General features: G+C 38.0%; 1 protein-coding gene across 1 annotated transcript in view; it reads right to left on the bottom strand.

The window, feature by feature from the left end:
* Window positions 1-10,053: 10,053 nt before the first annotated feature.
* The window catches only part of LOC140235628 (N-acetylglucosamine-1-phosphotransferase subunits alpha/beta-like), a 49,484-nt gene continuing 38,098 nt past the window's right edge, over window positions 10,054-21,439 (bottom strand). Inside the window, exons 22-28 of the mRNA XM_072315636.1 lie at window positions 21,014-21,188; window positions 18,859-18,944; window positions 16,332-16,430; window positions 14,833-15,000; window positions 14,015-14,105; window positions 12,584-12,689; window positions 10,054-10,445 (exon numbers count right to left, since the gene is read on the bottom strand). Of these exons, the coding sequence (XP_072171737.1) occupies window positions 12,609-12,689; window positions 14,015-14,105; window positions 14,833-15,000; window positions 16,332-16,430; window positions 18,859-18,944; window positions 21,014-21,188 (700 nt within the window). The 3' untranslated portion in view covers window positions 10,054-10,445; window positions 12,584-12,608. The remainder of the gene's footprint in view (window positions 10,446-12,583; window positions 12,690-14,014; window positions 14,106-14,832; window positions 15,001-16,331; window positions 16,431-18,858; window positions 18,945-21,013; window positions 21,189-21,439) is intronic.

Raw genomic sequence — 21,439 nt, 5'->3', positions numbered from 1 at the left:
TTCAAATACCACATATATGGGTTGCACTTTGGTGCAAAAACACGTGGATTGATCTTTTCATACATAAGGCTGTATAGTCACTCTCATAATGAGAAAGCATTGAATGGGTGAGTGCATATATGGTGTACCAAGTAGAGCCTGTTTACAATAATGTACCTTTAAGGCATGATGGCAGTTTGTGAATTGATTAACATGGAACAATAGTTTGCTCCTTCCAACAGCAGGTGTTTTATCTTTCATTGCCAAGGTCATGGCACTAACCTGATGTGCTCATCACATACATCTTAACTTAATACCTTTGGCTCCAAGTCATTTGATATGGAGCCCTAGATAGCACTGTAAATACCACCCTTGGTAGGAATTCAATAGTAGAAAGGTGTGACAGTTTTTGTCATGATTTTGCAAATTATGTTGCCAGTTTGTCCAGTTTCCATGAAGTTTAAACACTGATTATATAATTACATCATGCCAACTTTTTGAAGTTTTGTTTATGAATTCATTACTTGCAATATTTTAGTCTTACCAGTTGCACTCTATTTTTTGACATGTATATCCCCTTTGGCAAGGGAATGGTAAGGTCAATAGTGTGTAAGGCATTGTAAAAGCATCCAGCACAGAGAGAAAGAATTCTACAGATTTGTTAAGTTTCAACTTGTGTGCAGTTTGTTTGTTGTAATGTAAAGAGCAAAACCTCTGTAATGAAATTACTGTTTATTGTGTATATGTGAGAGTATTCTTTTATGTAAATGATCTGTGAAGATAGTGTATGTAACTCTTTTCTGAGTATTTAAAGAGGAAATGTATGGATGATGAAATATATTACGATCCTTCTATAAATTTGATTTAGTTTATGTGTTCCTTTTTTTTTTTCAGTTGATCTACAGTGTATCTGACCATGAAGAGATTAAAATTTGTTTTAAGTTGCTATGATTGTTTATCATCACTGGGGTGACAAGACCTTTTGTCTCAAATTTTGGTGAAAATGACTTTTGGAATACAGTAATAGTCAGATAATCAGTGAAGTGATGTCCTGTCCAAATCCTAGCTGTCTTATCCCATAAATGAATCGACCATGGCATGTCAAAGGAAAGGCTCTCCATTTGATATAGTGCTTTGGCTGCCATGTTCTACTACTCTCCTGAACAATTAACATTTTGTAGATAGGTCGTCTTGTCACCCCAGTGACTATATGCCATGGCAGTAGCCAGGAATACCAACCCATCAGCTGTAGGTATCTGTGCTGTAGTGCAGGGAAACTGTGTTATGACAAACACCTAAAAGAAAACAGGACAATTACCTTGTAGATGTCGGGTTTCTTTATACTGTATCAGGGTACAAAAACAAAGAAATACAAAGAGTTAGGACATGCAGAATTATGTTCTTCATATAAGAATTTTGCTATATCCAATCATTTTGTGATAAGGTTCTACTGCAACTGCTTTTGTTGCATCATGACAGTAAGTTCAATGTCTTTATGAAATAGACCCGTGGAGAGGTTTGTACAGTGTATATAGAAAAAAAAGGTAATCCAACTTTTAGGCATTATTCCTCAAAAAACACCAAAATATTTTCTTCTTCCCATTGATACTACATTAATACGTCCAGATCACACTCATTCTTCTCTCGTGTCGCTACACTTTTCCCAGCCACTGCACAACACAGGCTCTGGCACATGGGGTGTAATCGTGGAGATCATGTGATGTACAAGGTTGTGGTAGCAGGGTGCAGTTTAGTAGGTGTTCCATTGTCTGGGGAGCCTCCCCGCAGTCGCATTCTGTGGATCCATCATGGTTGTATCCCCATTTCTGCATCAGGGCTTTGCATCTCCCAACTCCGGTTCTAAGGCGATTCAGGCAGCACCAATTTTGCCATGGCTCACTGGCACCTGTTGGGAGGGATTCCTTTGGCTCAAAAGAGAGGTTATGGGGTTTCTCCTGTAGATGTTTTGACCAGGCTTCTATCCTGCAGCTCTGGGGAATGCCATACAGGGGTTGTACTGAGTGTAGAAAACTCTTCCTGAATTTTAGCCTTTTTGGTGGAGCCTAGAACATGCTCATTGATCACACTCATCACACTCATTGATGAGAGACTATTGTTCTTGAATAAGGCAATGCAGAAATGCACTTTTTCCAACTTCCAGATCTTGCACAAAGACATTCAACCCAAGTTCATGTTGTCACCACAGGAATAGAAGTCTTTTCACTAAATGTCATGCATGTCTGGGGTATGTGAGACATCTGTTGAATGATTTGATTTTTTTTTTTGTCTTTCAATCAAACAAATTATTCATTAGAAGACTTACATACCAAATTGATTGTGACTGAATTGACTGAACATGACCGTTCTGAAACGTAGTTACTGATGTATTATCATGTTGTGAATGGGTGTAGAAAAGTGTATGGACATAGTGGGTGTGTTTATGCAAAAATCACAAAATGGTTTAGCTTACAGTCGAGCAGAGAGCATTTTGTTGTTACTAAATTTTATGAGACTGGGAGTCTGCAACAGACTCGTGAGGCTGTCGGGGAACGATGGTGAACCACCATCTTTAAGACAATCTGGGCAATAGAAAGTAAAAAGAGCATGGTACTAGTCTGAATCCCAACAAGGGCAATTCTGGGAGAAAGTGCACTGGAAAATCCTCACAGAACGTTGAAGCAGCAAGGCAGCAGCTCAAGTAACATCCAAGGGGAACAAGTTCAAGGAGAAATGGATTGGGATTAGCTTCGGCAACATTTAATCACATCACAAGACTGGACTTGCATATGCACCCTTAGAGGGTACACTTGTTTTTCCTAGAAGACAAATTCTCCAGATAGTTGAAAGCCTGCACGAACAGAGATGCAAATTTCTGCAGAATCTTGTAATAGACCAGTTCTGCAATGTATTCAGATTTTATGCATGCTTTGTTCACAAAAGTTGCCCTTTACAACCACAAAGCTTGCCGGAAGTTTGCCATACCAAGCAACAACATTAGGCGTTTTCACATCAGCCCGATAAAAATCCAAGCTCGAGATATTTTTCGCGATCACAAATTAGCACGCTATTTCATTTCCTATTCACATCAGCCCGAACATTATCAAACAGCGCGCTAGTTCGCATTAATTATCCTGCTAATTTCCTGCGTTAGACTCGAGAAATTTTCTCGATCAATTAGCTGCTAATTTGTATTCACATTATCAAATAGCACGCTATTTCTTGATCAGGTTAATTTCCCAAGGCAGAAAATAGAGCGCTATTTCAAAACATCGGGCTGATGTGAAAACGCCTTAAGTGAATCCCTGCCCATGGAACTTCCTTGGAGGGAACAGGTGAATGAAATGCTTTGTTGCTAGGCTGTTGGAAACATCCAGAAATTGTAATAAATTATGTAAACAGTCTATTGGCAATGAGGCCAGCGTTGAAATGGATAGCAAGGTGAACTCACATAATGTCATTGAATGTGCCCCTGCAGGACACCCCCAGATGCTAACTTTGATGTGAATATGAACAGAGCATAGTGGACCGTGTCAGTTGGCCTTTGTGAGAGTGGCTACTTTATCAGACCAGTTTTCCCTCAAGGGAATGTAAATGGCAACATGTACCTTCATATGCTCAATGGAAATGTGGTACCACAACTGGAGGGACCATTCATACACCCGAGTCGAGAGGCACATTGTGGATAAAAACATGGTATCGCAACTGGAGGAAAACTTTGAACGACAGGCTCACTGAACATTCAGCGGTGGGTTAATTCAAGATGGTGCTCCAGCTCATCGTCTTGTCGTGAACCACAATTGTCAAAGAGAACTCTTTCTATTCCATAAAAGAGTCGTTACCCTCAACCATGACACTGAATTGCCATCGAGATCACCAGACCTCAAAACTTGTGATTATTTTCTCTGAGGCTACTTCAAGAACAAGGTGTATGTGGTGATTCCTTGTTATCTCCAAGAGCTGCATTCACCACAAAGCAGCTGCCTTATGCAACAACCCTGATATGGTGGTGAGATCCATTCAAGACATGTCCGTCACTGCGAGCTATGTGTTGAAAGGGCAGGTGGCCATGTTGAAAGCTATGGACCATAGAAGGTAAGAGGAAACCCTCAACACTAACCTGCAGTCATGCAGGCTGGCCTGTTCATTTGACCACTCATTGACAGATCTTATCCATTTCAGTAAGACATTCAATGTTCCTTCATGTTAACACTCAAACTTGGAAAAAAGTGCAACTTGTCATTGTTGTCTTTAAAGTTAATGTGCTCAGTCATGCGTGACATCTGTCAACACAATTTGGTACCAAAGGAAGACGAAGAGTTCCTCTTTCCTCACATCCAACATTGCAGTCTCCATAGTAGACAATTATGAAACGGTAGCCCTCTAAAGTGGGATCACCATTATTATAAAAAACTGTACATCTTTAAGTGTGCATACATTGGTTTCATTCACAAGTAAAGAACAGTACACAGATCATTTGCATTTTTATCTTATAGAATATTTTATTATTAGGAAAAGAATATGTACATCCCTTGCTTGTATGGTACAATGATGAAAGCACAGTCATTCACGAAATTTCAAGTACATTATAGAAAAAAAAAATATGAAAATGTCAAATGCAGTGGTGACCTATAACAAATCACAGATGTCATACAATAATCACATAACGAACTGAATAAATACAGTTATATCTTCATATATACTCATACCTTGACCTTAACAGTCACAAAACAGTTTCCCCCTTTCACCACTGGAAAAGAGAGAGATAGCAATGAAATGCCCAAAATGAATAAATTCTGAGTACTTGACTATACATCATTATAAACTTGGCCTACACATCATTTACATACACACTGCCACAACTTAAGCATGAAAGAGTGTGTATGTGTTTGTTGTGTTGTGTATGTGTTGTGTGTGTGTTTACACAAAACAGTGTGAGGATATGTTTGTTTTTGAACAACACGACCATTTAAGGTGTAGTTTCAAACACCAGTTACATTCCTACTTCATGATCATCAAACTTCATCAATATGAAGTGCAGGGAATTACCATTCCCACAAACTCTTTCAAGCCTGCATACAACATGCATACTCACAACAGATTGAATATGTGGTGATTTGATAGAAACAGCCAAACAAAGTACATTGTGATACTATATAATTCAAATATGAGGGAGTGCATGAAGCGTAGGTAATATTTAGTATGTCTATCAGACAAGCAATTGGATTGACTTGGAACAATGTTTCCCCTACAGAAAGGCAAATATGCACATGAAGTGACATCATTCAGACATACATGTATATATTTTACACAGTCATTGCACCAAAAAATAACATCTGTGTCAAAACTTTCAATCACACTTGTAAAAACAACTAAACCTAAAACACACACACAAGTATTCAATGAGTTTGCAATCATTCATTTGTCACAAAGTCCTTTGATGTATAACATCAGCAAGCTATCCATGTATTCAATAACTAATCTCATGTACCTATGAATACAGATACTGCTTCATTTGCTAATGCTGACCAAAGCTTGAATGACATGTCCATTAATTTCTTATTCATCTAAGAAGTTATGCAGGATTCAACAGTAAAAAAAAAGATAATAATAATAATAATAATAATAAAAATAAAAAAATCATTAAAGTTGGCTTACCTCCTTGCTATTAATGTGATATGAAAACAAAGCTATGGCCACATTCTTAAAAGCAGCTAAGAATTAAGTTTTACAACTTGGAAGCAACAAAACTGGAAACTAATACTGGCACCCTTGTGCAATTCACCATTATGTAATACAACAAACTGATTCTTGGTGCCATCATTCAGTCAAAACATAATGCAACATAAACTTCATGCTTTTCGGCTATAACGGAAATGTTCACAACCTCAACTCATACATTGTAACTGTTTTGCTGGCAGCATTCATAAGAACAAACATTTAGTCAGGTCTTATACATAACAACTTTTCTTTTGAAGTACAGCACAGGGTGCATAGCAAAATACAATATAACATAATACATTGTTTTTCCATAATTTAACTTAAAGACACAATTGTTTTGTTACAACTGAAATATGATGTGGCTAACCAAGTGCTAGTGATGTGTGTGTGACTGTTACATTGTATATGTCAAAGTTTTGCTGTAGGTCCTACATGTCATGAGGAGGCATACACAATACAATTACTGTCTAATAGGTGGGATAGAACACTTCTCAGCATATTGGGCAGCCATTAACCTATGCTAACAATATGAGTTCGAGTTCAACATTTAATCTTCAACAATAAGAATAAGCATACTGAGAGATATTGCATGAATTGTATACCAATGATACATGTGCTTCACACAGAAATAAATTCCTTGTGAAAATAATAGCAAATCCTGGCTTAAATCAGGCTAAGAGTTGATCATCTCATTTAATGCTACAACCAGTTTCTAATGATCTCATCTAAAACATCTGCAGAAAAAAAAAATAATATCATAGCTTGAGTGAGCTCTGTAAATTAAGTTTATGATTTATGTCTCTAATACAGACCAGAGCAAACTTCCTTTGGAGTCTTTCCAATGATGGATAACTTTATGGTAAAATTCATAACCTTTTGGTTAAAAAAAAAAAATAATAATAAGATGATAAAACAACTATGTTACACAAAGGTCGGTCTGTATCAAGAAGTACACACTAAACAAAATTGCTATTACCAATTGATTATGGTTAACTACAGAGAACTAATTTTACAGCCTTGGAAAAAAAAGCTATGAAAGAGCAAAATACACCTCATGTAAATGTCTTGGTCTACAACTACCCTTCGAGATGTTCAGCCAGTTAGTTCTTATCCTATATCAACAATTTCCTTCACCGAGTACTACAACAAACTACATAAATAGGGAAATTAGACACGCAAAAGTGAAATCATTTTTGTATACATAAATATGAATTTAATTTGATATTTCTTACTGTCACTGGTTTTTCTTTTCTTTTCTTTTTCTTCTCTCAATACAGAATGTGCTCATCAGCATCGACACACAATCTCAGCTTGACTCTAAACTGACTATCACCCGTCAGTGAGAGGCAGGAAAATCTCTCCAACCTCTCAAAATGCACTATGAAGCTTAGCCCACTGATCCCATCCAATCACACACATGTAGCAGCCCTCATTTACATGTTAGCCATCGCAGGGAAAAAAAAATCATGAAAGCTTCAAGTGGCCAATCACAGTACTGTACTCATTCCCTAATAACATTGTGACATTTGTATGAAGAATGAAATAGTCTGATATGTGGAACTGGAATAATAATAAAATAAAGAGTTGAGTTAAGAGCATGTTCACTGCCAAATTACTGTGACAAGTAACATGATCTATACTTAACACTGTGCCAAGATGGAAATGACTGAAGCTAAAAAGAGGACATACGTAGTTACAGGGCAAGGATCCACCACTTCCATTGAAAAAGCTCTCTCTTTCACTTACATACAGACTGTAGCTCACAGAATATACTACCTTCAGACTGTGCAATAGAAACTGCTATTTTTCCATCTACACGAAACACTGTATCATGTTACCTCGTTTTCAAAATTCCTCACAGCTGCCCCGTGTCAAAGTTGTTCATTCCTCCCCGTTTCATTCACGGTTCAATTCCTGCATGTCCTACTCATTCTTATCAATTTTCCTACAACAATCACTTCACCTGTCTGTAATACAGACCAAGTATTCATGTGTATGACATACCAACATCAATTTTAATTGGTGTTGTTTTAATGGGAATCTTATTTCAGGCCACAGTGGGGGTATATAACATGCATGTTGGCATTTACAAAAATCCTTGAAGTGCATTGGGAATGATGGCTCCTTCTTCACAAACTCTTCATACAAATTATCCATCCACATTAATTCTTGCTCTTTGCAAAAAAAAACAACAAAAAAAACAAAATGTGAACTTCATCAAGACAACAGTAATGCTGTATTGCAATATATGACAACATAGGCAAAATAATACACTAATCTGCAAATTTGCACAAACATAATTTACTACTGAAGTATCATAGAATAATCATAAAAAAACACTGAACTCTATAGTGGAAAAGACGTTACGCACAGTGCTTGAAGCCAGCGCTTTGCTTTAGTTGGTGCTGCCATTTTAGGACTCCACCTTTAGGCCCCGCTCACTTTACTATACGCTACTGTTGTGCAGAGGGTACGCAGAAGAAGCGTGCGTTCCTCAGTGGAAAGTCACTTTGGTGTAAATTATGGGGCGCCAAGTATTGCATGGGCTATTTTATTATGAAATGGCTCTTAAATCGACAAAATGAACATTTCCTAACAAAACAACTGGTTTTATGACAAAATGAACATTTCTTCAACAGACTGATTTCAAAATGCCATTTTGTAGACAAAATTACTCATTTCGTAACAAAATAGCCATGTAACACTTGGCACCTTATTGGTGCCCCATAGCAAAGTCCAAAAATGACTGCCACCCGCCAGCACTTCCAGTGGCTTCAAACTTGTACCCACAGTGCAACACGAGCGTAGTGGCTTTTCGGTGTGTAGTGCACGCTAAGTACGCACAGGGCCCCCTCCACTATATAGAGTTCAGTGTAAAAAACGCATTGATGTTCAGAGGGAATCCTGTTATAACAAGGTTGAACTCAGCAAGAATCTGCTTGTACAATTTATGGGGGGGGGAGGGGAGGGGGACCATGCCTGTGTAAACCTAAGGCAATGTAAACTCTCTCATTACAAGTAATTCTGAGGACCAGAACAAAAACAGCAAGAGTCTGAATGTGAAGGTAAAAGAGCAACTAACTAACTCGGAAAAGTGGGACCATGTCAGAGCCGGCTAAGGACCAACAGATTTCTGACCTCTTACCCCGTTGAGGACGGACTGATTTTGCTACAACACGCATTTTCCATAGACACCTGCCCAAGTTTACTCAGGACTCGTCCTTAACAGGTTATTAATAGGACTTGTATTCCCAAATAAATGTGTGAATGTACCCACAAGAAAAGCACATGTTCCTGTAGAAAATGGGTTTATGTCCATTAATGCCTGTATGACGTGTACCTATGTGTTTCCACTGGTATGAAACACTCTTGTCTTTCATTGCTTGATTCAATCAATGATTGGATAGATACATTATGAATGAGATATGAGCAGTCCAGGGGCCCGTTTCACAAAACTTGTCATCAGTGACAACTGCCACATTTCTATGACAAATTTGCTCTCAGCCAATCAGATGCAAGGATTTCAGTAGCTTGTCACATCTTGACGACTTGTCACTGATGACAAGTTTTATGAAACGGGCCCCAGGAGTTCCTAATTTCAATGCCCACAAGTTTGGCAATGGTGCCCGAGGGGCACTAATGAATGACGTATGAAGCCATACCCATGATCATAATGCTGTGGTGAGAAGGCATGGTCAGAGAATATGTAGACAGTGGTAAGGAGCCTTGCTAGCACAGCTGAGTTTGCATAACACGATATAATGTTTCATGAAAACTACAGGCATAGATTAAGGTACTGTAAGTCTTCTCGGGATTATAGTAATTGTACCATATGTTAGCATAATGCTTCCTATCTTGAATCACTGTAATCAACAGTCTTATCTTATAACATAAGGGTGCATGAAAGGTTTCCACATTGCCCCCTTTTTATTTTGTTACTGCACAGATACATGTAAACAAGGATTTCCTGATGGTGAGGAAAGTATGGCTATCAAGACAACCTCGTCATAACAAGATTCCCCTACTGACATATACAACAGTTTCTCTAATCCTTGCTCATACGTCCACACAAGTTTCAAGGTACTGGATGTTTTCTTCTAAAAAATTCCATACAAGTCTTGTTCAGAATTAAAAGCATGATATCTACAGAAACAAAACAAAAATGAAAGAGAGCAATCAACTTGGAGGGCAGAGCTTACAAAAAATAAATGCTGTGTCTTAGACCCTACTGTGCAAACAAGGTCTACTTCCCACACTTACCTTCTATACTAGGACAAAACCTACCTGCACGTGGTCTATTTTTCTGTTTATTTGAAGGCATTCTATTCAAGGTACAAGGAATACATGTAGCCTTCCTCTCCTACAACATTTCTTGGCTCATCCTTGCCTCTGCTAGGAGTAAATTGCATATTTCTAAAGACTGCAGGAATAAGAATTCCACTATGCTGATTCATCCTTGGTTGGTGCCAGGTCTTTTCTACACATTGCTGAGTGTGACAGGAATAACATTGTTTGTGCAGCGCTTCCAAACATCATGAAGAAATAGCACATTTTTGCAGCTATTACTGTTAAGGTTTGCACATAACGAGAAAAAAATCCTCTCTAAGGTGCATGCTACAGACAAGGTGAATACAGAGCACTGGCCTATCATAGGGAGTGGGCAGTTGACGTCATTGCCAATGGATGAAAACACACACAATCTGTAGAGACCCTGTGTCAGTCTTGGACTGCTTCTACATGTTGACAATCTGTAACAGCAAGGGAAATCAAGAGCAAGTAGAGTTAATAAAGTCATGTCTAGCAGTTGTCATGGCAACTACAACTCTAGGCTGCCTCTCCTAGAGATGGTGGCAATTCTCACAAGCTCTCATGAAGCTCTTGGAAAACAACTAAGAAGAAGTCGGTATGTAAACTCAGTAACGTATCAAAATGTTAAATTCACCTGGTTAACTAGACCTTCTGAAGCAATGGCCATATGAAGCCTTAGGAATTCTGAGGAAAAAAAAGGATAATGCCTGAACTTTTTTTCCATTTTTTTACTACCACAACACCCAGTATCCACAATTCTGATATCAGCTACCCTCATCAAACAAGTTTGAAGATTGTGATAGCAGGCTACCACAGACAAGTAGGCTACATTTGAAGATTGCCCCAAAGGTATTCTGAGGTCAGCAATCGGCTATCAGTAAGTTTCATCAGCAACAGACCAATGCCCACTTGGTGACTGTGTTAGCATCCGCCAATCATCAAATAATATTACTATAATAATAATAATAACGTCTTATTTATCCAGGGAAGCCTCTTCAGTGTTGCCACTGCTCTACCAGAGGGCCCTGCCACTATTATTACCCCAGCGTTGCCAGGTACCCATTTATACACCTGGGTCGATAGGGACATGGTGGGTAAAAACATCTTGTCCAAGGACGTAAGCACTGGGCAGGACTCAAACTCGGGTCCTCCGATCGGAAGTCGGGAGTCTTATCCACTATGCCACAGCGCATCCTACATGCCCCTCTACATGCATACACATTATCATACCACTGTGATCTTTAGAACACTCTTTCATTTATTTGGCAATTGAAATTTCACCACCAGTATATACTCTATAAATATGAATTCTCTTTATGTTGCTCTACACACATCAGACATACTTCATTGTGTTGTACAGTCAGCTTGATGGTATAGCAAACACTAATGCACAGACAAACAAACTTGTTCCATGCACCATTAACATTGTCTTGATGAGCAGTATTTCTCTATTTGCTTTTCACATGCACATGTGCAACAGCACTGTCAGCTTAGAAGCAACAATGTTTAAAATCAATCGCATCATCATAGTATTAATGGTCTTCTACTCTTTACATGATGACATGAATCATGACTAAATAACACGTAAAAAGTGTTTTAACATAAAAAGTGCCATGACAAAATCAATTCAAAAGTGGCAAATGAATATGAAATCAATGCAATCACAAATCGTCGGCTGAGAATGATAAGGGCGTTTAAGTTGTCACAAAACCCATGGTGTTCAAGACAACTTAACGCCCTTCTCATTCTCAACAGACGAAATGATAAAGTCATGGAAACAAATAAATGTGAAGAAAGAAGAAAGGCAAATCATGCAGCTGTGCTGAAACACACACAAACGGACTTTGATGTGCCACAGGTATTTGTAATCAAGGGTATTTAATTACTCAGCTCCACATACTGTAAAACATGATATATTCGCGGCATGAATTTTTCGCGTATTGTAGCCGACGGCCTTTTTAGCGGCATGAAATTTTCGCGAACTGGAACTGGTATTCAATGCATATAGTGTAGAAAAGAACTTTCGCGTGCATTTTAATTTCGCGAATCTTCGCGCTCGCGAAATTCGCGAAATTAAAATGCACGCGAACATTTCTCGTTTTACAGTATATAAATACAACAAATGGATATTACTGAACCACATACAAGAGTCAAACTCAAATATGTGATACAACTGTATTTTGATGATGAGTCAGGCTCTAGCTGACATTTTTTGATCAGAAATCTTCACGCTATTTAGCATGTTATCTCATTTCTGTTTTAAAACCACATTTTGTTTTTTACTATGGATGGTATTTGCCTAGTATATAATCGAGAATATTGCTGTCATACAACCTTGTTTAGGATTAACAATGTTCCCTCAAAAATTCTATTTGAAAGGCACAATCATTTAATGTGGTCAGGTGGAATTTGTAATTTCTCCAAAACAAATGACCATATTTTTAAAGGGGGTGGGGAGGAGGAAGAGGGGAAAAGAGAAAGAATTTTCTCCAAATATTGATCACTCAGAAAGAGCAGTGTAGTAATGGTATAACACCCTTGATTGCTATGAGACAGTAAGCACACACAGTCTCCTCACAGAATACTTCAGGGCTTGGGTGAGGTTATACATGCTGTACCGTTTCTGCCACACCACTTCCTCTCCATCGCCGTCTGCCAAAGCAACGCCGTTTTAGCGCTAATAACTGGGGAGAGATACACAAGGGCATAAACATATAAAGTAATAGATCACTCATGCCACAAAATCCAAGCATCAGTTCTGTCTAAACTGGTGTAGCTTGAAATTCCAACACAGTAGGTATGAACTCGTATGTGACCATACCAGGTACCAGCTACTTTGTAAGCTTCGATATTTTAATCAAATTTGTCTGTTACATGTGGAGGAAGAAACAATAACTTTGACCTACAACAAAGCACAGGCCTAACAGTAAGATACACAGTCAAGCATATCTTGATTCTCCTCAAGTACCATTCAGATGTTTAGGGCACCTTCCAGGTATCACATTGAAAGACTTTTTTTTTTCTTTTTATTGAACTTGAAAATTTTAAGCTGATTTTGAAGGGATAATGAGAGACATTCATCCAAAAGGAATCCTGGCTTTAGCTTGTCATCAAGTACTCAAAACTCAAAACTAAAAAAACATATGTGACCCTGCATCACAAAACCAACAAAAAGTCACCAGATATTAATTTTCAGTTTAGGGCAAATGCTAATAGAGCAGACTCTAAACTTTAGAATGATGTATAACTTAATTCAAATTGACTCTCCTAAGCTATCTAAATATTGGACAGAAAGCACACACTTTGGACAAGTGTATACTAAGAAAAGAAGCTCTGAAGTATAGGGTCTATTTAGGCACTTAATTTCTACCAAACCGTGCTCTTGCCAAGGAATGGGACAAAAAAAAAAAAAATCAGGATGTAAAACCCCATAGCAACAATAAGGAAGAGATTATCAGATTAAGCTGAAAGCAAGCATGCCTTATTAACACATTCTATACATGACTAACACTAACTTTCAAAGCAGTAGCATTATCCTTTCAAAAGAAATTAGAGTTGATGGTCAATTGTGTAAAAGGTTCTTAAGAAATGAAGAGGCCTTTAAGACATACCTAATCACACTACTCTACAAAAAAGAAGTGTGCTAGAAAAACTGCTAGAAACACAATTTCCCATTCATTTTATGATCCCAAGGCTCTTTCAGAAAATATGGAAAACTTTGATTAGGTCGACCCATTCTGCCTATTCTGAGTCTTTACGTAAAATCAAGGTGTGTGACTTTTTGTTAGTTTTGTGATGCACAGTCACATATCATCAACAACTTAAAGATGTACCAAGACATGAGATGGACACCTTTCACTTTGATATATATGCAGTTTGTCTCATTAAGTACTGATTTTTTTTTTTAATCATTTGACAAGTATTTCTTGCATTTATGTTTATTTCTATGTATAAAAAAGAGATAAAATGAGTAAATTCTTTCTGAGGTATCACTGACATGTATACTTACATGACTTGAACAGAAGGAGATGATGCTAAAAGTGATAAGAGCTCCTAATGACAGGTGGGTCCAGAATCTTAACCAGTCTCGATATCTCCTCCTGCAAGGATAGAAAGAGAGAGTCTTCTGTAAGCCTTCCAGCCTGCAAAAATGTCAAGTCTCTTCACTCTCACGAGTGCCTCAAAACCTCCTCCATTATGAGAATAAAACACGTTAACATTAAAACTATTTCCACGTAGCAGCTGGAGTTTACTGATTGCATGTGAAGACCAAAAATACATGTGTTTCAACATTTAATTTCTGTCCAGCAAAATAGAGAAAATTCGCCACTGGCCTACCCTGTCTTCAAGAAAGAAGTCCATCATCACTGTTTATACATGGTGAATGGTTTGTAATGCCACAAAGGCATCCCTCTGCACTTAATGCTAATCTATTAGAATAATGACCTACATTTGTATGTATGTGTGATGAAGACAATTTTCTTCAGCATGCATTATTAGTATTATTATAAAAGATATGCCACAACCCTCAGGGCAAGAGTAAATAATCCCACTATTGGTGACTAACAGAGGACTACATTCCATTTCACATAGGTTCTCAAAATTATTCTGCTTTAACTGCTTTTCCTCTTCTTTTTATTTTGTTCTTGGTTTTAAGGATACATGAGCACATATTTGAGTGCATGCAGGAACTCATGTATTGCCCTTCCCCCACCCCCCACCCCATATCCCATCCAACAGTGGTTAGTGCTCATCGGTAGTGAAAGGATACTGGGTTACCATTACATGAACAACCAAGAAGCAATTTGTGTTTTACAAAGTACTTACCATTCTCGTAACTCATCAATATGAAGGAAGCGATTTCTGTACTCGCGTGGAAGCTCAAATTGAGAGGGTATTGGGAAGAGAGACTCGTAGAAGTCTTGAAGTACTGCCTTGACCATGTAAGCATCTTTACTTGTGTGATCAATGTTGTCATTCAAACAGACAAATTTCCTGCAAGAAAAGAAAGTTTAAAACAAAATAAACATGAAAAAGTTTAGTCAAGATTCACTTTACTGAGTGCCTCTCAGTCCTATATAGGGATCCAATTTTGTCAACAATTTTTTTTTTTTTTTACATTTTCATTTCAAGAAACAACTCTTTGCTTGACAGACATCATTTCGCTTACAGATTCCTTCCAATTTAATTTGATTTAAGGAAAGGTTTTTCCCGATTGAGGTTCAATTTTATGATTACATTTCAAAACTGCACATTCCAAATTGTGTTTTGTCCATTATCATTCCTGCTGTTAGGGTCATAAACTGTTTTCTACGAACACACATACAATCTGAATATACATATATTTTGATTTCTTTCATGTAATGACAAAATGAATAGGTCTTGATCCTTAATTTATAGATGCATGCTATAATTTCAGATACTGTGATAATAATGTAAAGGCAAGTCTATCTGATCTGCTACAAATCTTTGAGATGTGGTCATAGTTATCAAGCTTTTGTGTTTTGGTGGGGTTTTATTTCTAGCATTCTTTACATGCACTACAGTAGTAGAACGCCATGGGAGGCCACAGTCATCATACTAACTTCTCCCCCATTTATCAACCCCTCCCAGTGCATCCAAGTCACTGCTATACAATTTTTATAACTCTTGCTCACATGGTATGATCAATATGAACTAGGTGTAAGGAAATCGACAGGCAAGTAGAAAATGTGGATAATTCTATCAACAATTGATGACAACAATAATTCCCAAATCAATATTTCAAAGGATTTCATTTAGCCATCAACAGAAATGACAAACATGATGACATTTCTTTTTCCATGAACACTTTCTCTGAGAACAGCAATAAAGATTTCCCTGAAATTTCCACAGTTTCCATGTCAAAACAATCAATAACACATGTCATTGTGGGTCCAGGATTTGTCAGTATGTCCAACATTGTATCAACAGGTGATACTTGAGTTCAGACTCATTTTCCAGTAGCTGAGTACTTTTACATATATAAGATCATTATCGTTGTATATTCCTGCACACTACCACAATTTCCTGTATCAAACTCTACATAGTGTAAGCGAACCACTTGTAAACAATGAGCTCAATAAATTGTCTGGCATGCTTGGTAACATGAAAACTATCGGCATTTGATATTTTGGTTTTGCTGTGTTTTCTAGCACATCATAATAAGCAGACTTTCCACAGTCAACGACTCACAATATACGATTTAAAGACTGTAATCTAACACTTGCAGATACTGTATCCGTAAGTCATTCCAATACATACTGTCAAATGTTGAATGGCAAACATGTCACTATGAGCTGACTTACTTCGGATGTTTGCGTATGTCGTCCAGTTGACCTATGACCTTGGAAACATTAGTCTGAATCATCTTGAAGGCAATTTCATCCTCGCCCATTAACTCATATCTGAAAGGAGGCAAAGCAAGATTACAGCGGAGAAGCACTTGATTAAAAAAGATGCAATGTAGAGACATGCACTTTTTCTCTGCTTGAGATACGATAAAAGGATCGAGTTTATAAGACAGTAAACCTGAAAGAGGCAGTTAGACCAAAATTTATCTTAAAAACACTTAAATATCATTTTTGTAACATTCTGCACTTGTAAAATCAAGTAGTGTTTAAATTTGAAACTTTTTTAATCAATTTTTCTTGGTGCACCGTTACACAGCACTTTGAGTGCAAACAAATATACATTCAGCAAAAAAAAAAAAAGTAAACACTTTTTCAAGTTTATCTTTCTCATAGACTATCTGGCTAAAAATGGTGTTTTATATACCATGTTAAAGGTAATTTAATTAGCTATCCACCGAGTAGGTCAATGAAAATGTTGACTTTACGCATGAGTGAATACATTCATTTTTCTCTTCCAAGGCACAATAGTAACTAGAAATGTCGCTATGGCGACTGGTATGCCTCCACCATAATGCATGATTCTCGTAACAGGTCTATAGTACATGTGGACAATGTGTGATTACATTTTCACAAAATTGGCAAAATATTAAAATGACATGATGGTCACAAATGTGTTGAATGTTCACCTTCCTTGACCTAGGTTTAATTGGATGAATGGGAGAGCATGTATTTGGTGATTTTAGAACTTTTACTTGACTTTGACCCTTCAAAAGTTTATGCATTGAGTAATTTTCCAAGGCACGGAGAAAAAGTGTAATTTCTGTACTGAATAGTAAATTGCTACCATTTTCATCTGGCCTTTGACCCTTGACCTTTGACTCTAAAATTTATAGGAGAATCACTGTCAGGCAGAGCATGCATAAGTATGTACTAAGTTTCAAGATAACTTGAGCCACTTCCGAGATATGGAGGAAGAAGTAAAGTTCAGCACTTTCACTTGATCTTTGACCTTTTAACTTTTGAGGCAAAAAAAAAAAAACAACTTCCCACAGAATCTCTATTGGGTTATACATGCATACACCAAGTTAAAAAAATAATAATCCTGCAGGCATTGCATAAATATGAGGGAAATAGTAAAATTTTGAAGTGTTGCTCTTGACCTTTGACCCCTGACTACCAGTCAGTACATGCATACACACTATGTTCCATGAAGATACCTTAAACCATTGCCAAGATATGGAGAAAAAAGTGAAATTTTAAATTTTTCTTGACTTTTTGACTTTTGATCTCATGACCCCAGACTTTCACCAGAGAGTCTTAATGGGGTAATACATGTATACATTAAGTTTCAAGAAAATATTTTCAGGCATTGCATAGATATGGGGGAAATAGTGAAATTTTGAGCATTTGACCTTGACCTTTTGCCCTTTGACCTTGAGCATGTGCACCCAAAAGTTGATAGGCACAACTTCACCCCCAATACACATACATGCCAAGTTCCATTAGGATACCTCAAAAGGTTTTTTTAGTTACGCTGTCCACAAAATTCATTACGGACGGACGGAAGGACGGACGGACGGACGGACGGACGGACGGACAACCCGAAAACATAATGCCTCCGGCACCACTTCGTGGCGGAGGCATAAAAATTGCTAATGGACAAGTTATTATTCAAGCGTATTTGCTCTTCCATATAATAATGAAAACAAAAGACAAATTCAACACAATAGAAATGTAAATTAATTTGCAGAAATCAACTTATGATCTCAGTAATGTCTCTGTAACCCTCCAATGATAAAGAAAGGCAAGAAAAAAATAATGGAGGAAAATTAATAATCTTCCGTCAAATCCGCAGTCAAAAGACATAGGAGGAAAATTATAATAACAAAGAAAGTTAAATTTGAAACGTTATTCCAAATTAAGAAAATTTTAAATGATATTTGGTTCCTGAATTTGTCTCGTGCATTCTTGAATTACTTACTTAAAGGGTAAAATGAAGAAATTCTGTCGATTTTATCACCTTTACAGTTTACTCCCTATGTCATTTAAAGTTTGAATTGATGGAAAATGCTTACAAAAAGTGTATGTTCCACCTTCAGTTTCCCACTATGTGTCTGTTTTGAATATATAGGGAAACAAGGGAACGGAAACTTATTTCTGCTGTTTCATTCATGTCTCTCATTGTGTCAAATTATTCTTTTGTTATCATTTGCTATCTTGGAGGGCATTTGCAAATGAATTTCAATATGTCCAATTCTGCAATTTGTACTTTTGTGCCCTGGAGGACAAAAACAAATGTGTTCACTCGTGCATAAAATTTCCATTTGTATAAACCTACCAGGCTGATAGCCAATGAAATAATCTTTGATATGGTATATGACACCTTGATTTTTATCAAAATCTTCTATGAAAAATATTAACTGGAAAAAGTGTTTACTTTCTTTTTTTGCTGAGTGTATATGATATGACCTTTGACACTTACTTGTACATGGTTTGACCTTTGACACTTCCCTGCATCTTGTCAATCAGTGGTGGGCAATGCATCAGGAGATCCTTGGTGACTTGAGGCTGAGCATAAAACACATATTGTCATTCAGTCCCTTTAAGTCCCCTCATTACCCTATTTCTAAACTTACAGGATGCAGCACTTCATTGCACAGAGTATCATGTGGACAAAAAGACAATGTGGCCTTAATATCACATACTAGAGGACAACTCATACACCAGTATACCCTGAAATGCAAAGTTGCTGTTTTTAGTAAGTGGAATGCCAGGCAGTTTTTAGGTCCAAGAACATGTGGTTCAGTAAGTCTAATACAGCTCAACCAGGTGGAGTGATGCTTAGAAAATCAGGCTTTGTGGTAACAATGACTGTTTGCTTTATCAAAGGTGTAGTTTCCCCATCAGTTGGCTAATCTCTTGGCATACTCAGCACACACACTGTAACTCATTCGGACACTGAAATGCTGTGTTCTGTGCACTTCACTCCCTCTTTTTGTTGTGTGTTCCCCTATAAATCTTGCAAAGGGTTAATATGCCATGGCTCACATCATTTTTTTTAATGGGTTTGTGTAATAGAATAGTCTTGCTCAGAAAAACAGTAAATATGTATGAGATATGGAGGAAGGCCTATTGATGTCACAAAGACTGCCAAGGGGCAGAATTGCCTGGAGTCACATGGGGCTCTTAGAATGTACAGCAGTTTGCTGAACAAAAGAAAAGTTGAAGAGCATTGGCCTTGGCTAATACTGATTGAAATTAGCCTGAGACAGTCAGAGGTAGGAGAGGTATTAAGGGGGAAAGACATATCATTACATGAAAACAATAATCTCATCACTACATGGGTCTACATTAGAACAGCAACTGTACTTCCTCATTGGAACAATTTGCATGATAGTTCATAGTGTTGCTAATGGCTAAATTCAGTTGCATTGTTCAACAAGAGACCCACGGGTCTAGCGCTCACCTGAGTATCGCATGTTCACCTTTCACGCAGTCACTAATCTGAACAATTCACAGCACTACTAAAATTTGACCAGGCATTCTCAAGTAGAAGGTGAAAATGTACAATAAGGGCCCAAATTTTTTAAGATTCCTTAATTTGGGGGGATTAGGGCCCCCTGGGACCCTCTGGGTGGGGCATGGTGCCCATTTTGATAAATTGAGATCCTGACCCCCTAGGGATGCTACCTGCCAAGTTTGACGAAAATCCATCATGAGATTTTCAGGAAGAAGATGAAAATGTACAATTCAGGCCCCCATTTGGACCTTCCCAACCCCCCCCCCCCCCCCCAAGAGGGGCACCCCTGGACCTGCTATGAACAAACTTGAAACTACAGTCATTAATGTACTCACTCATAGTATTATCTTAGCTCTATAACTTCTGATTCTAGAGAAGATTTTTGAAGATTCCTTCATTTTGGGGGGTTTGGGCCCCCCTGGGGGCCCCCTGGGTGGGGCATGGTGCCCATTTTAACAAATTGAGATCCTAACCCCCTAGGGATGCTACCTGCAAAGTTTGGTGAAAATGGGTCATGGGGTTCTCAAGAAGAAGATGAAAATGTACAATTTAGGCCCCATTAGGACCCCTCCCACCCCCCTCCCCTGGGACCCAAGGGGGGCACCCCTGATTCTGCCATGAACAAACTTGAAACTACAGTCATCAATGTACTAACTCATAGTATTAACTTAGCTCTATCACTTCTGGTTCTAGAGAAGAAGATTTTTACAGATTCCTTAATTTTGGGGGGTTGGGGCCCCTGGGGGCCCCCTGGGTGGGGCATGGTGCCCATTTTAACAAATTGAGTTCCTAACCCCCTAGGGATGCTACCTGCCAAGTTTGATGAAAATCGGTCTTGGGGTTTTCAAGAAGAAGATGAAAATGTAAAAAGTTTACGGACGACGGACGACGGACGACGGACGCCGGACGCCGGACGCCGGACGACGGACGACGGACGACGGACGCCGGACGAAGGGCGATCGCAATAGCTCACTTGAGCCTTTGGCTCAGGTGAGCTAAAAATAATTTCACAAATATTTTCTTGCAAGAAGTCAAAAGAAATTCACTGCATTTCTGATGCAGTTAGCATGTCACAGCATCAAGGTTTTGGCCAAATGTGTCCACATGCATAACTCACCATTTTTTCCTCATAATACTTCTCAATTGCACTGTCCGCTGGTTGTGTCAGTTTCTCAGTGATGTTCTCTGCACAGGTAATGATTAACTTCTCCAGCGAGGTTAGGGTCTTGAGGTCAAGGGGCAGATCATAGAGCCTTGTCGCCAATGTGCGGATCTCCCGATCAGACAAGACTCTGAATGTTGTATCAATGTATATGAATACGACTGAGAAAAACATCCTAGTGATCAAGGCAATGCAGCTAAAACAATTTGAGCACTGAGGATGAAATACACATTGAATGTTGCAATGACATAAAATCATCTTTGATATATATGGAGTTACATATAAGACACAGAATTCTACTTTTTCTATAAACAATAAAGATAATATAACACATATATCATCAGTAAAACACGTTATCTACACAAATTGATATGTAAAAAT

The sequence above is a fragment of the Diadema setosum genome, chromosome 12 (assembly GCF_964275005.1).
Source record: "Diadema setosum chromosome 12, eeDiaSeto1, whole genome shotgun sequence".
Lineage (NCBI taxonomy): Eukaryota > Metazoa > Echinodermata > Echinoidea > Diadematoida > Diadematidae > Diadema > Diadema setosum.
Note: the sequence above shows the minus strand (reverse complement) of the source record. Positions and strands in the feature narration are given on the sequence as shown.